General features: G+C 49.4%; 1 protein-coding gene across 3 annotated transcripts in view; it reads right to left on the bottom strand.

Moving 5' to 3' along the window:
* Window positions 1–7,925, bottom strand: part of FAM117B (family with sequence similarity 117 member B) — a 52,502-nt gene extending 44,577 nt beyond the window's left edge. For 2 of the 3 annotated variants that reach the window (XM_045575752.1, XM_045575751.1), the window contains exon 1: window positions 7,055–7,925. In XM_045575752.1, the coding sequence (XP_045431708.1) occupies window positions 7,055–7,652 (598 nt within the window). In that variant the 5' untranslated portion in view covers window positions 7,653–7,925. The remainder of the gene's footprint in view (window positions 1–7,054) is intronic. The other variant, XM_036421163.2, reaches the window with a different exon arrangement.
* Between the last annotated feature and the right edge of the window lie 5,260 nt (window positions 7,926–13,185).

A 13,185-nucleotide genomic window follows, 5' to 3' on the forward strand; every position in this document is an offset into this window, starting at 1 on the left:
AAAATCTAAAATCCAGCCTAAATTGCGGGCCGAATGGTTTACTGAACAGTCATAAACTGTCATTGTGATGGAAACGCAGCGGAGTGCAGTGATGACAGCGCGGTGCGGGCCACATTGCAAGGCCTGGCGGGACAGATTTGGCCCGCGGGCCTTGTGTTTGACACATGTGGGATAGAGCGTCAGCCTGCGGACTGAAAGGTACCGGGTTCGATTCCAGTCAAGGGCATGTACCTTGGTTGTGGGCACATCCCCAGTAGGGGGTGTGCAAGAGGCAGCTGATTGATGATTCTCCCTCTCTATCCCTCTCTCTTCCTATCTGTAAAAAATCAATAAAATATATATTAAAACATATATTTTTTTTAAAAAGAAAAAAGAAACATACAAACAAATGTGAAAGTGTACATGTAAAATTGAAGACATCTGAATAAAGCAGTGAATTTCACGATGTCAATATTCTGGATATAACGTTGTAGAGTAATAGTTCTACAAAATGTCATTGGGGGAACCCAGGCAAAGCATACAAAAGATCTTTGTTTTATTTCTTCCAACTGCAATTATCCCTACAGACACATACACACACACACAGAAAAGATAAATGCATATCTATCAACTTAAGTGTTCATCTTGGTTTTAAAATTAAATTGGTATGATATGTAAAATACTCATTCATCATGATACCATCTAACTCAAAGGGATATAAGGCAGTTAAGATAAAGTTAAAGTTACATTTTAACCTTGGGGCAGGTCTTGGCCCATCCTCCACACCCCTGCCCAGCCCCTCCCACCGTGACACCCGGTCACCTGTATGCAGGCAGCCCTGCTCCTCCTGCCAATGCCATCCCCACTTGCATGAAATTTGTGCATATTAAAAGAGGATTAACTAGAGGAAATAATATTGCTATTTGCCCTTTCTCTATAATAGAAGTGTCAGAGATGAAAGAAAATTAGTAAAATGTATATGAAAACCTTCCTCCTGTCAGAGTCTGGGGTGCACCTCAGGACCCAGAGTCAAGACCTCGCCCACCCACATGTGCTGCCCCACCCATTGGGCTAGATCCACACTCAGCCAGTCCCACCCTTGACTAACCCCCGCCGGCAGGAGGAGTAACCTCAGGTTCCCTGGTCCAGTGCCAGGACAGAGGGCGTGGCCTGAGGTCCCCTAGCCTAGACCAGGGTGGGGGGCATGGCCTGAGGTCCCCCATCAAGCCCTGCCAGGTGGGGGGGAGGGGCGGCGCGCAGCCTCAGGTCCCCCATTAAGCCCCACCGGCAGGGGGTGGGGGGGCACTACCTCAAGTCCCCCATCAAGCCCCACTGTGCAGGGGGCGCAGAATGAGTTCCCCCAACCCAGCACTGGGGGTGCACCTTGAGGTACCCTGTCAAGCTCTGCTGGGTCGGGGGCATGGCCTGAGGTCCCCTGTCAAGCCCAGCCAGGCAGGGGGGTGCAGCCTAAGGTCCCATCAAGCACCGTCGAGCAGGGGGTGCAGTCTGAGGTCTCCTAGCCTAGTGCTATGGAGGGGGGCATGGCCTTAAGTCCCCTGTCAAGCCCCGCTAGGTGGGGGTCATGGCCTGAGGTCCCCCGCCTGGTGCTGGGGTGGGGGGAGCAGCCTGAGGTCCCCTACCCCAGCACCAGGATGGGAAGCGCACCTTTTGAGGTCCCCAGTCAATCCCCTGAGGTCCCCCATCAAGACCTGCCAGGTGGGGGTGGGGGGTGCAGCCTCAGGTCCTCCATCAAGCCCCACTGGCAGGGGGCACAGCCTCAAGTCTACTGTCAAGCCCCACTGGCAGGGGGCACAGCCTGAGTTCCCCCGACCCAGCACTGGGGGTGAACCTTGAGGTCCCCTGTCAAGCCCCGCTGGGTGGGGGGCATGGCCTGAGGTCCTGTCAAGGCCAGCCAGGCAGGGGGCATGGTATGAGGTCCCCCAGCCTGGCACTGGGATGGGGGGAGCAGCCTGAAGTCTCCTAGCCCAGCACCAGGACCAGGATGAGAAGCCCACCTTGAGGTCCCCTGTCAAGCCCTGCTGGGTGGAGTGGGGGGGCACAGCCTGAAGTCCCCTGTCAAGCCCTACCAGGTGGGAGGGGGGCGTGGCCTGAGGTCCCTTATCAAGCCCCATGGTGGTTGGGGAGGGGATAGCCTCAGGTCCCTGCTGATTGCCTGTTAAGGCTCCTTTATGGAAACTTGGCCTCAGCTGTGGGTGCAGCCATCTTTGTGACAGTGATGGTCAATTAGCATATCCCCTCTTTATTAGATAGGATGGTGACTATACTTGACAACACTGTTGTATAATTAAAATGTGCTAAGAAATAGAACTTAAATGTCCTCTAAAAGGAGGAGGAGGAGGAAGAGGAGGCATAGCAAAAGGAGGAGGAGGAGGAGAAAAATAAGTGAGGTGACAAACTAGATGGGAGGAATCCTTTTACAATGGATATCAAATCACGATGTACACTTTAAATGTCTTGCAATTTTATTTGTTAATTATACCTCAATAAACACACACACACTCACACAATGCCCTAACCCGTTTGGCTCAGTGGAAAAAGCATCAGCCTACAGACTGAAAGGTCCCAGGTTTGATTCCAGTCAAGGGCATGTACCTTGGTTGCGGGCATATCCCCAATAGGGGATGTGAAAGAGGCAGCTGATCGATGACTTTCTCTCATCAATGTTTCTAACTCTGTATCTCTCTCCCTTCCTCTCTGTACAAAATCAATAAAATATATATATTTTTTAAATCAATAAAATATATATTTTTTTAAAAACACACAAGAAAATCAAATCTCTACAGAAGTTAACTACAATCGGGTGTGGCATTAAAATTTCAGTCAAAGGCATTTGGAACTCCTAAACCACCTGTACTAGTTCAACTGGTTCCTGTGCAGCTTCAATGACAGTGCAGCATCCCAAACCATGGCCCTAGGTATTACATTATAAAGGTTCTAAAACCTGATCGGCTATTGACTTAAAGGCTGTAGTTCCTGTTATCCACAAAATCATTTAACAAGAAGAAGGGATATACTAGACGTAATTATTTGTTCAAAAAGGGGGGAAACCCTAGCATGTGTGGCTCAGTGGTTGAACCATGAAGCAGGAGGTCTTGGTTCAATTCCAATTCAGGACATATGCCCAGGTTGTGGGCTCGATCTCCGGTGTGGGGCGTGCAGAAGGCAGCCCATCAATGAGTCTCTCATCATTAATGTTTCTTTTTCTCTCCCTCTCTCTTCCTCTCTCTCTAGAAAAAAAAAAAAAATCAATAAAAACATAGTTTTTAAAAATCAATAGAGTCCTGACCGGTTTGGCTCAGTGGATAGAGAATCGACCTGCAGACTGAAGGTTCCCGAGTTCGATTCCAGTCAAGGGCATGTACCTTGGTTGCAGGCACATCCCCAGTAGGGGGTGTGCAGGAGACAACTGATCTATGTTTCTCTCTCACTGATGTTTCTAACTCTCTATAAAAAATCAATAAAATATATATTTTTAAAAATCAATAGAAAAAAATCCTCAGGTGAGGATTAACAACAAAAGTACAGTACAAGTCTAAGATGCTGCAAACATTAAGTTCTGATACCCTGATTATTAGTCCAGATACCTCAATCTCTTGTTGTTCTTGCCACTTCCTCCACCCAAATAAACAACCAAATCCTCACACAACATAATGCATCCAAAATAAGGGAGAAATTAGCAAAACTACAACTTGCTATCTACGTATCAGCCACACTGCAAAAAATAACTTTTACACATACTGTACTAAAGTCATTTTTTCTAATGAGGACTTTTCAGATTTTCTTTTGGTGCTTCTAGTCACTTTTTTTTGTTTTAGAGGACAGTAAAATCACAGTGGTTGGAGATGAGGCTTTCAAGGTCTGCACCAGGGTCTGGTAACCTGCATTTTTATCAAGGACCCTAAGTGATTCTGATAAAGATGAACTAGACCACACTTTGAGAAACAGTTCTGGATGTTCACAGGCAATATTCTCTCCAACATTAAATTTCATACAACTATGAAAACTAAGCCTACACTGGCAATCTATATTACATTCACTAAAACTAGAAGCAAACTAATATGATACACAATAGCCAACTTTTATGATGAGATACAGTACTATTTTAAAATTTACTCTCACCGAAAACGGTTTGGCTCAGTGGATAGAGTGTCAGCCTGCGGACTGAAGGGTCCCAGGTTCAATTCCGGTCAGGGACATGTACCTTGGCTGCAGGCGCGTCCCCAGTGGGGGGGTGCAGGAGGCAGCCATTCAGTGATTCTCTCTCATCATTTTTAAAATATGTTTTTATTGATTTCAGAGAGGAAGGAAGAGAAGAGAGAGAGATAGAAACATCAATGATGAGAATCATTCATCAGCTGCCTCCTGCACGTCCCCTACTGAGGATAGAGCCCATAAACCAGGCATGTGCCCTTGACGGGCATCGAACCTGGGACCTTTCAATCTGCAGGCCGGCACTCTATCTACTGAGACAAACCAGCTGGGGCCTCTCTCATCATTGATGTTCTAACTCTCCCTCTCCCTTCCTGAATTCAATAAAAATCTTATATAATAAAAGGCTAATATGCAAATCAGCCAAACAGCGGAACGACCTGTTGCTATGACACACACTGACCACCAGGATGCAAACACTCAATACAGGAGCTGCCCCCTGGTGGTCAGTGCACTCCCACAGGGGGAGCACCACTCAGCCAGAAGCCGGACTTACAGCTGGCAAGTACAGCGGAGGTGGTGAGAGCCTCTCCCGCCTCCACAGCACCACCAAGGACCCCTGGGGGATGACTGCCTGCCGGCAGGGAGTAGGCCTAAGCCAGCAGGCGGACATCCCCCGAGGGGTCCTGGACTGCGAGAGGGTGCAGGCCAGGCTGAGGGAACCCCCTGCCCCTAGCGCACGAAGGCCGTACACAGGGCCTCTAGTAAATAAATATTGTACATACATACATACATACATACTCTTTTTCCTTTTCTCTCTTTACAGTTTCAGTCTGAGAAAAAAAGCAAAATGCAAATTGTCTAGTTTGTGCTCCGAAGACTTGAAATCTGAAAACTGTTTGTTCTACTCTGCATGGAAGTTCACCAGAATGAAACAAGAATACAATCCTGGAAAGGAAGCTATCAGACAACCACTTCAGTATAACTTAGTAACAGATGGTATCCCTTTTCAGTTGAGAGTGCTGCATTAGAGGAAAAAGTTTTTTACTTTTGGGGGTTTTTTTTGGATGGTGGGTAATGAGCGGGTTAATTTAACAGCATGAATACTCTATGGAATAACAGACTGAGGGGAGGGAGCTATGGGAAGCATGGGAAGAATGGGCATGTCAGGGGCCTGAGATCCCTGGAAATCCAACAACTCTGTTCTAGAGATCAGAAGAAAAGAGCACCTTTCTCCACACATTGCCAATACCTAATGTTACCCTCTCTCTCTAGACTGCTGCTCTACTTTCAGGGTTAAACTGTTGGAGAGGAGCCAGAGTCTACGATCAGAATGCAGTCACCACCTCCTCCCTCTCTCTCTACTGCCCCCACTTAGCAGCTCTCCTTCCCTTCTACCTGCCACACACTATGCCAGCTCCAAAGGTCTGACCGTAAACTGGAGCAATTATGTTCACCAGATTCCTCGAAGAGTTACTTCAAAAACTAAGCACATACAACTGGTGTGCAGTATTTCCCAGGTCCTATCTTATACATCATAAAGCTACCGCCTTGATATAAGGTAAAGGGTAGTTTGGAAGTACCACGCAGCAGAGTTCAAATATCAACTGTAATCCTTGTTACTTAAGCTCTCTAAAACCTACTATGAAAATTAAAATGAGAATCTGTAGGTAAATCTCCTACTGGCAGAAGCTATTTGAAGAGGAGGATGTTTTAGTACTTTTAACAGTTTTTAAAAAGCACTTTGCATTTTCAAAATATTTAAATCACCACTCTGGCTTTAATTAGAAAACACTATTGATCATTTTTCAGGGCAATTCTCTCCAAAAATTCTGATAAAATACATAGGAAAGATTCACCCTACTCCCTGCTTTTCTGAATGAACCTTTGAAATCACTCCATCTGTTTTATTTGATTAGGAAGTTCTGTACAGTTTCCTGAAATTCCCAGCCATTCTGCCTGCGAGATTTAAACAGAAATTCCCCAGAAAAAGGGAAGACAAAGGTGTATGTTGACAGTATTCACGCACAAGCTAAAAACCACTCACATCTTTCTTCACCAGATTCTAACAGGAAGACAATCAGGTAATAAATTTTGCCTCTATTTCCCCAATCTGAATTTCTCTACTGAGTTACTCTTTATGAATGACTCTACTAGAATCCAACCACTCCGTTCAGGACCTTTCCAGGGACCTTTCTCAGGTATAGAGAGAAAAAAACAAAAAACGAAAAAATTAGTCCCTAAAAATAATAGAAAAACCCTGGATTTTCTTTTTTTTAGAAAAAAACAAGTGAATGGTTTTACATCCTACACACAAAACCGGTCGGCATGTCAGAAATACACGCAGCCCCTCAGACAAAGCCCATAAACCTTCCAAAGGCATCCTCTTCCTTTCCTTCCCTCCCTCCCAGCCTCCCGACTCTGCAGGGGCCCTGGTCTGCCGTGCTGACGTCTTCAGTCCCGCAAATCTGGGGCCGTTTTTTGTGAAAGAGAGATGCTTGGCAGCAGTGTGCGGTATTCCCGTGAACCATGTCGCTAACACAAAGTGACCACCCGACCCCAGCCTCGCCACCAAAGGGGGGTGAGCAGGTCAGCAGGAGCCCGCGGGCGGCCGAACCCCAGGTTTACCCTCCACACACATCAGAGCCCGCACAGGGCAGCCGCGGCCCTCTGCGGTCGGGGACAAGCGTGGCCTGGCTGCGGGGAGGGATGAATGAGGCGGGCGGGGACCTGCAGGGGGTTGGGGGGGGAGGAAGGACCACGGGATGGAGAGGGGGGACCCCGCGGGGCAGGCGGGTCCGCCCCACCCGGGCCCCGCCCCCGGCCGCCCCGGCCCCGCCGCAGCGCCGCAGTCCCCGCGCCGTAGCCCCGGCCCCGGCCCGCGCCGCCGGCCCCCGGCACGTACCTGCTTTGCAGACCGGGGCGCTGGGGCTCCGCCTCTCCGGGGAGCAGCGGCTCTGCTCCGGGGAGCGCCGCGGGTGGCGGACGCGGGCCGGGGGTGGGGCCGCGCTCACCTCGCCCGTCCACAGGTGGGTGGGCGACGAGCTCGGCGACGAGACGGTGCCCAGCAGCGGCGGCGGGGGCTGCGGCCGCGGGGGGCTCCCGCGGGCTGCGGGCGCGGCGCCGCGCGTGGGGCTGGTGCCTCGCGTGGAGGTGGCCGCCGCGCCGGTCTGCGTGGCCACGGTGGGGCTGGTGCGCGCGGCCGCACTGCCGCCGCCGCCGCGCGTGGGGCTGGTGCTGCGCGGGGCCGTGCGCAGGCCCCCGCCGCCCGAGGGGCCTGAGGCGCCACCGAGGCAGCCACCGTTGTTGTTGCCGCCGCTGCCGCCGCCGCTCCGCGTGGGGCTGCCATGTTGCTGCTGCGGCTGCTGCTGCTTCAGCTGGAACGGAACCGTCGCCCTCATGGGCTGCAGGCGGCTCCCGGCTCCCCCAGCCGTGGCGACCGCACCGCCCCCGAGGGCGCCGGCCGGCGTGGGGGACCCGTTGCGCCTCATCCGCTGGGACATGGTCCACGCTCCCCGGCGACTGGGCGAGACGGGGGCGGGGGCGGCTGTCGGGTTGAAGGGGGAAGGTTCTCGAGGCCGAAGAGAAGGCCCCGCGTCGGGGTGACGAAGCCGGAATCCGGGGTGCGGGGGGCGCCCGGGCCGCGGCAGGCAGCTAGGAGGTGGTGCAGCCGCCGCCGCCGCTTCTCCTCATCAACAATAGTGTCTCCGCCGCTGCCCCCGCCCCCCGCGCACGCCCATTGGCGCAGCGTCAGCCGCGCTCGAGCCGCTCCGCCGCGCCCATTGGCTGCCGGCAGCTCGGGCCCTGGCCCCCGGGGCCTAACAGAGCCTGGGTTTGCGCGGAGACCGTCCGCTCTTTAACGAGAGCAGCCCGCCCCCTCCCGTGGGGGGGCGAGGGGGAGCGGGGAGAAGGCCGTGTGTATGTGTAGCGCGTGCGCGCGCCTGTGCGTGTACCCGTGAGTGCGCGCGCGCGCCTGTGCGTGAACACGGGAGTGCGTGTGCGCGCGCCTGTGTGTGTGTGTGTGTGTGTGTGTATGTGTGTGTGTGTGTGTGTGTGTGTGTGTGTGTGTGTACACGGGAGTGCGCGTGCGCGCGCCGGGCCACGCGCGCCCCCGGGCCACGGAGGGCAGCCCTGGGCGCCCAGGCTGGAAGGATGCCCACGAGAACGTCCCGAGGCGGAGCCGTCCCCGGGGATGTCTCCAGGCTTTCCTCACTCGTTTCCTTTCCCCTCCGTGTGCCCTGACCGAGAGGACGTGTCCATGGCTTTTTTCTTGATTTTTTTTTTTCCTGTTCTGTCCTAATTCCATCCACGTTTGGGCAGGGCTTGCACAAGGAGAAGAAATGTAGTTCATCTGAATGGCATTGGACGCCCACCTCGTGTCCTTTTTCATTCAGCTTTACCGAGAGCCACGTCTCCGGGAGATTGGACTAGCTTGTGGGAGTGCGCCTGTGGGTCGTATCCACGAAGTCCGGTTATCACAGGCTGTTGCCACCCCCCTGTGTCTCATCGAGGATTTATTTTCATCAGCTGCTTCCCAGGCCCCTGGCTCCTGGGGAAGATGTCTGCCACCCTACAAGGTTGTGGAGGGCCTTCCTTTACCAAGAGCCTTATCTGATCTTCACAACCATCATTATTTGAGACAGAACTGGACTAGCCGTTCGCGTCGTTATCTAGTGCAGGAAACGGGTCTCTGTGTGACCGGCAAGAACTCGGGAAGACCAGCAGCCACGTTAGTTCTCAGATAACCTTAGAGGCTCCTCATGAAGACCAAAAAATAAAAAATGGTGGAATCTTACCGCACATACATATTCGCCTCTCAGGCAGTAATTGCTTGGTCATGGCCTCTTTTCCCTTTACTACGTCATTAAATGTACATATTAACAGATTTCATGTTTTAAAAATGTGGGAGTGGAAGATGCGGTGTGATTTGCTCTTGTTCCCAAAATTCTACTGGGTCCCTGAGTACTGCCATGGAAAGCCTTTGAGGACCTAGAGAAGACAGTCAGATCCCAGGTCCACCACCTACTCCGGCCTTTCACAGGTCCCCAGCCAGTTCCCTTATCTGTAAAATGCAGCTAAACATGCCTTCTCTTTCATCCGATGGTTGTGGTTATTAGCCGAGGGGTAAATGAGAATGTGGTATGCACAAGGTTCTCAGCAGTTCCGGAATCTCCATGTGACTCAGAGGTCCACATCTCTCCTTTTAGCCTATTCCTTCTCTCTCTCCCACACAGAGAGGCCCCAAGTCCCAGAGAATACCTTGTTGGCTAGGTAGATCTAACATCTCTACCCATTCCCAGAACCTGGAGTGAAAACAAAAATAGCTTCTCACTAGACAGGACATACAGGAACCTGCCAGCAAGATCCATGCAGAGAGATAAGGCTAGTCTTAAAACAGGAGAGAAGACAAGCCTTTAAATAAGGATTTCATGGAAGCTGTATCTTTGTCCTGCACAAAGTAGGAGCTCTATATATTTACTGAATTAAACTGAAAGCGTTCAGTGGCCCTAGTGTCTTAGGCTTCCTGATCAATCACTTTTTTAAATTAAATCTTTATTGTTGAAAGTATTACAGCCTGCTGTCATGGCTCAGTGGTTGAGTGTTGCCCTGTGAACTAGGAGGTCACTTTATCCATCAGGGCACATGCCTGGGTTGCAGGCTCTGTCGCCAGTGTGGGGCATGCAGGAGGCAGCCAATCAATGATTCTCATCATTGATGTTTCTATCTCTCCCTTCCTATATGAAATCAATAAAAATATATGTATTTTAAAAGTATTACATATGGCCCTGACCGGTTTGGCTCAGTGGATGGAGCATCAGCCTGCGGACTCAAGAGTCCCAGGTTCGATTCTTACGGGTGGGTGTGTGTGTGCGTGTGTGTGTGTGTGTGTGAGGGCATGCACCTTGGTTTCAGGCACATCCTCAGTTTAGTCGATGTTTCTCTCTTATCGATATTTCTAGCTCTCTATCCCTCTCCCTTCCTCTCTGTAAAAAAACAATAAAATATATATATTTAAAAGTATTACATATGTCCCCTTTTTTCCTCCATTGACACTTCTACCCTGCCCCTGCCCCCATGCCTGACCAATCACTTTTGATGTTACCAAACTAGAGACCTAGTTGTTGAAAGCAAGAGACTTAGCTTTTCTGAGCTAACGGACTCGTTTCAGCACAGAAGTTTGTTAGATCACAGAGTTAAAATGTCCTTGGTTCAATCATGAGTTCACCTTTTGCTTCTAGTCATGTTTCCTATGGAAACGGAAAACTCCTTAGCTCCAGAAAATGCTCTTTTTCATCTTTCAGCTTGCCCCACTCCATCAGTTTCGGACTTACCTCAATGAGAGCATGTCAGCTGGAGCCGGAGTTAACCAACTCAGCCCCCTTTGTCCCTAGGCCAGCACTGGATCCGTTTTTAGATCAGGGAGGCCACTTAAGCTAGCTTCCTCACATTTATAATAATGCCATGCTTCCCTGTTGTTGTTATTTATGACACAATTATGTATTTTCTTCTTAATGTTAAGCTCTTGGCTGCCTTCTGTGTGCAGAGCACTGTGACAGACCTTGGTTCTACAGCAGTGAGCAGCTCACAAGCTCGTCCTCTTGAACATACAGCTACTGAAAACAATGAACAAAACAGGCATGGGTGTGCGCGCACACGCACACACACACACACAACCACACACATGAGTAAATTACCAATTGCAAAGTCCTGTAACGGAAGCCATGGAGTGCCATGAAGGAGAACAATGGGGAGAGAGCTAAGGTAGGTGGGAAGGACTTTCTGAAAAGGTGCCGTTTAAGATGAGGCCTGAAATGTGCTATCCGTGAAAAGAGCATTCCGAACAGGGAATAGTTGTATAGAGACTGAAAAATGAAAAAACTCTGGGTGTTTAAGGAACCCAAGTAAGACCAGCGTCCGCGAAGGGGAGAGTAGTTCAGAGATAAGACTGAAGGGACTAGATGATACAGAGACTTTTAGGCCCTGGTAAGGGATTCGGATTTTATTTATTTATCTTACTGCAATGGTGTATCTTGAATAAAGCTGAGTTCACTCATTGCCTGTATCAGCATAGCATCTCATTCAAAAGAAACAACAGGCCCTAGCTGGTTTGGCTCAGTGGGCAGAATGTCAGCCTGTGGACTGAAGGGTCCCAGGTTCAATTCTGGCGAAGGGCACATGCCTGGAGTTGCCAGTTCAATCCCCAGTAGGACGTGCAGAAGGCAGCCAATCAATGATTCTCTTTGATGTTTCTATCTCTCTCTCCCCCCTTCCTTCCTCTCTGAAATCAATAAAAATATATTTTAAAAAAGAAAGAAACAACAGATAACTAAAAATGAAAAGCAATCCAATATTTACTGAAGTCTAAGCAAGGTACAAAAGGGAAATGTCTGGGCATGAGTCTCAGTAAACATGATTTTAAAAATCTTGATCCATCTAAGTTCTACTCAGCACAGCAACAGTCTCCAATCTCTCTTCTCTCTAAATATCATCTCCTTCTCCCCCAAAACTAGGCCAGACCTGGACCTGGCTCTACTTTCTTTGGCCTCATTCTCTCACCTTCAAAAGTCCATTCTTGCCCTAACCGGTATGACTCAGTGGATAGAGTGTCGGCCTGCATACTGGTCCCAAGTTCGATTCTGGTCAAGGACATGTACCTTGGTTGCAGGCACATCCCCAGTAAGGGATGTGTACGAGGCAGCTGATCAATGTTTCTCTCTCATCAATGTTTCTAACTCTCTATCTCTCTCCCTTCCTCTCTGTAAAAAAAAAATCAACTCTCTCTCTCTCTCTCTCTCTCTCTCTCTCTCTCCATATATATATTTTTTTTTCTTTTTTTTTTAATCCATTCTTGCTTTTTTTTAAAGTCCATCCTTGTTCTATCCTTTCTGACCTCACCATTTCTGCATCTCCACTCCAGAACCCAGGAGCAGAAAGGTGTAGGAATGAAAGAATACTTTCATTTTCTGGTTTTTAAATTTGTTTTCTTTGTGTCTGTTATCACTACTGTTTGATGTTGCTTTTACACTGGGAATCCACTCTGGCCTCTGTGCAGAGAATGGCATATAGGGGAGCAAGAAACAGCAAAGCAAATAATGTGGTGCCTATTGCAAAGAAGTTTGAGCAAGGGGGATTGCAGAGAGAAAAACAGTGGATGGATTAGAAATCTTTCTTCTAGGTGGAACTAATTTGCCTTGAAGATGATAGGGTGAGGGAGAGGCCCCCGGGACTCTGGCTTGAACACCTTGGTGGGTGATGACCTGTTTACCGAGATGGAAAGAGAGGAGGGAGGGACAGTTTTTGGATCAAAATCAGTCTAGATTTGGATGTATTATGTTTGGGTCTATTATGAATTATTTAATTTTAAAATATATTTTTATTGATTTTTTTTACAGAGAGGAAGGAAGAGAATAGAGAGCTAGAAACATCGATGAGAGAGAAACTTTGACCAGCTGCCTCCTGTACCCCCCACACTAAGGATGTGCCCACAACCAAGGTACATGCCCTAGACCGGAATCGAACCCGGGACCTTTCAGTCCGCAGGCTGACACTGTATCCACTGAGCCAAATCAGTTTCGGCCATTATGAATTATTTAAAAGAAGTCATCGAAAAGGCAGCTGTAGGGATAAGACAAGTTCTGAGAGATCAGTCTGGGAGGTATAACTTTGGGAGTTTTGGGCAGATAGATGTTATTTGTGGCTGTGTGAGCAAATGAGATCACCTAAGGACTTACTGCTACTTTTTGTCTTAGCACAGCACCAGGTACACACTAAGCGCTCAAATACATTATAATTTAAGCTCCCATCTGTCTGCCTTGTTCTCCCTTGAGTCCTCATGCCTAGGACAGGGTCTGGCACATGGTAGGTACTCAATAATTTCCTGTGAATGGAATAATGGTTTGGCCACTGTACCATTCACAGCAGCAAAACAGTGATTTCAATCCCATGTCTCTCAGACGCCACAGTCTGTTTGCTTTCACCATAGGATGGTGCTCTCTTAGTTCAGCAGTCTCCAAAGCCAGGTGAGAAAAGCAGGCT

The sequence above is a fragment of the Pipistrellus kuhlii genome, unplaced genomic scaffold, assembly GCF_014108245.1.
Source record: "Pipistrellus kuhlii isolate mPipKuh1 unplaced genomic scaffold, mPipKuh1.p scaffold_m20_p_7, whole genome shotgun sequence".
Taxonomy (NCBI): Eukaryota; Metazoa; Chordata; class Mammalia; order Chiroptera; family Vespertilionidae; genus Pipistrellus; species Pipistrellus kuhlii.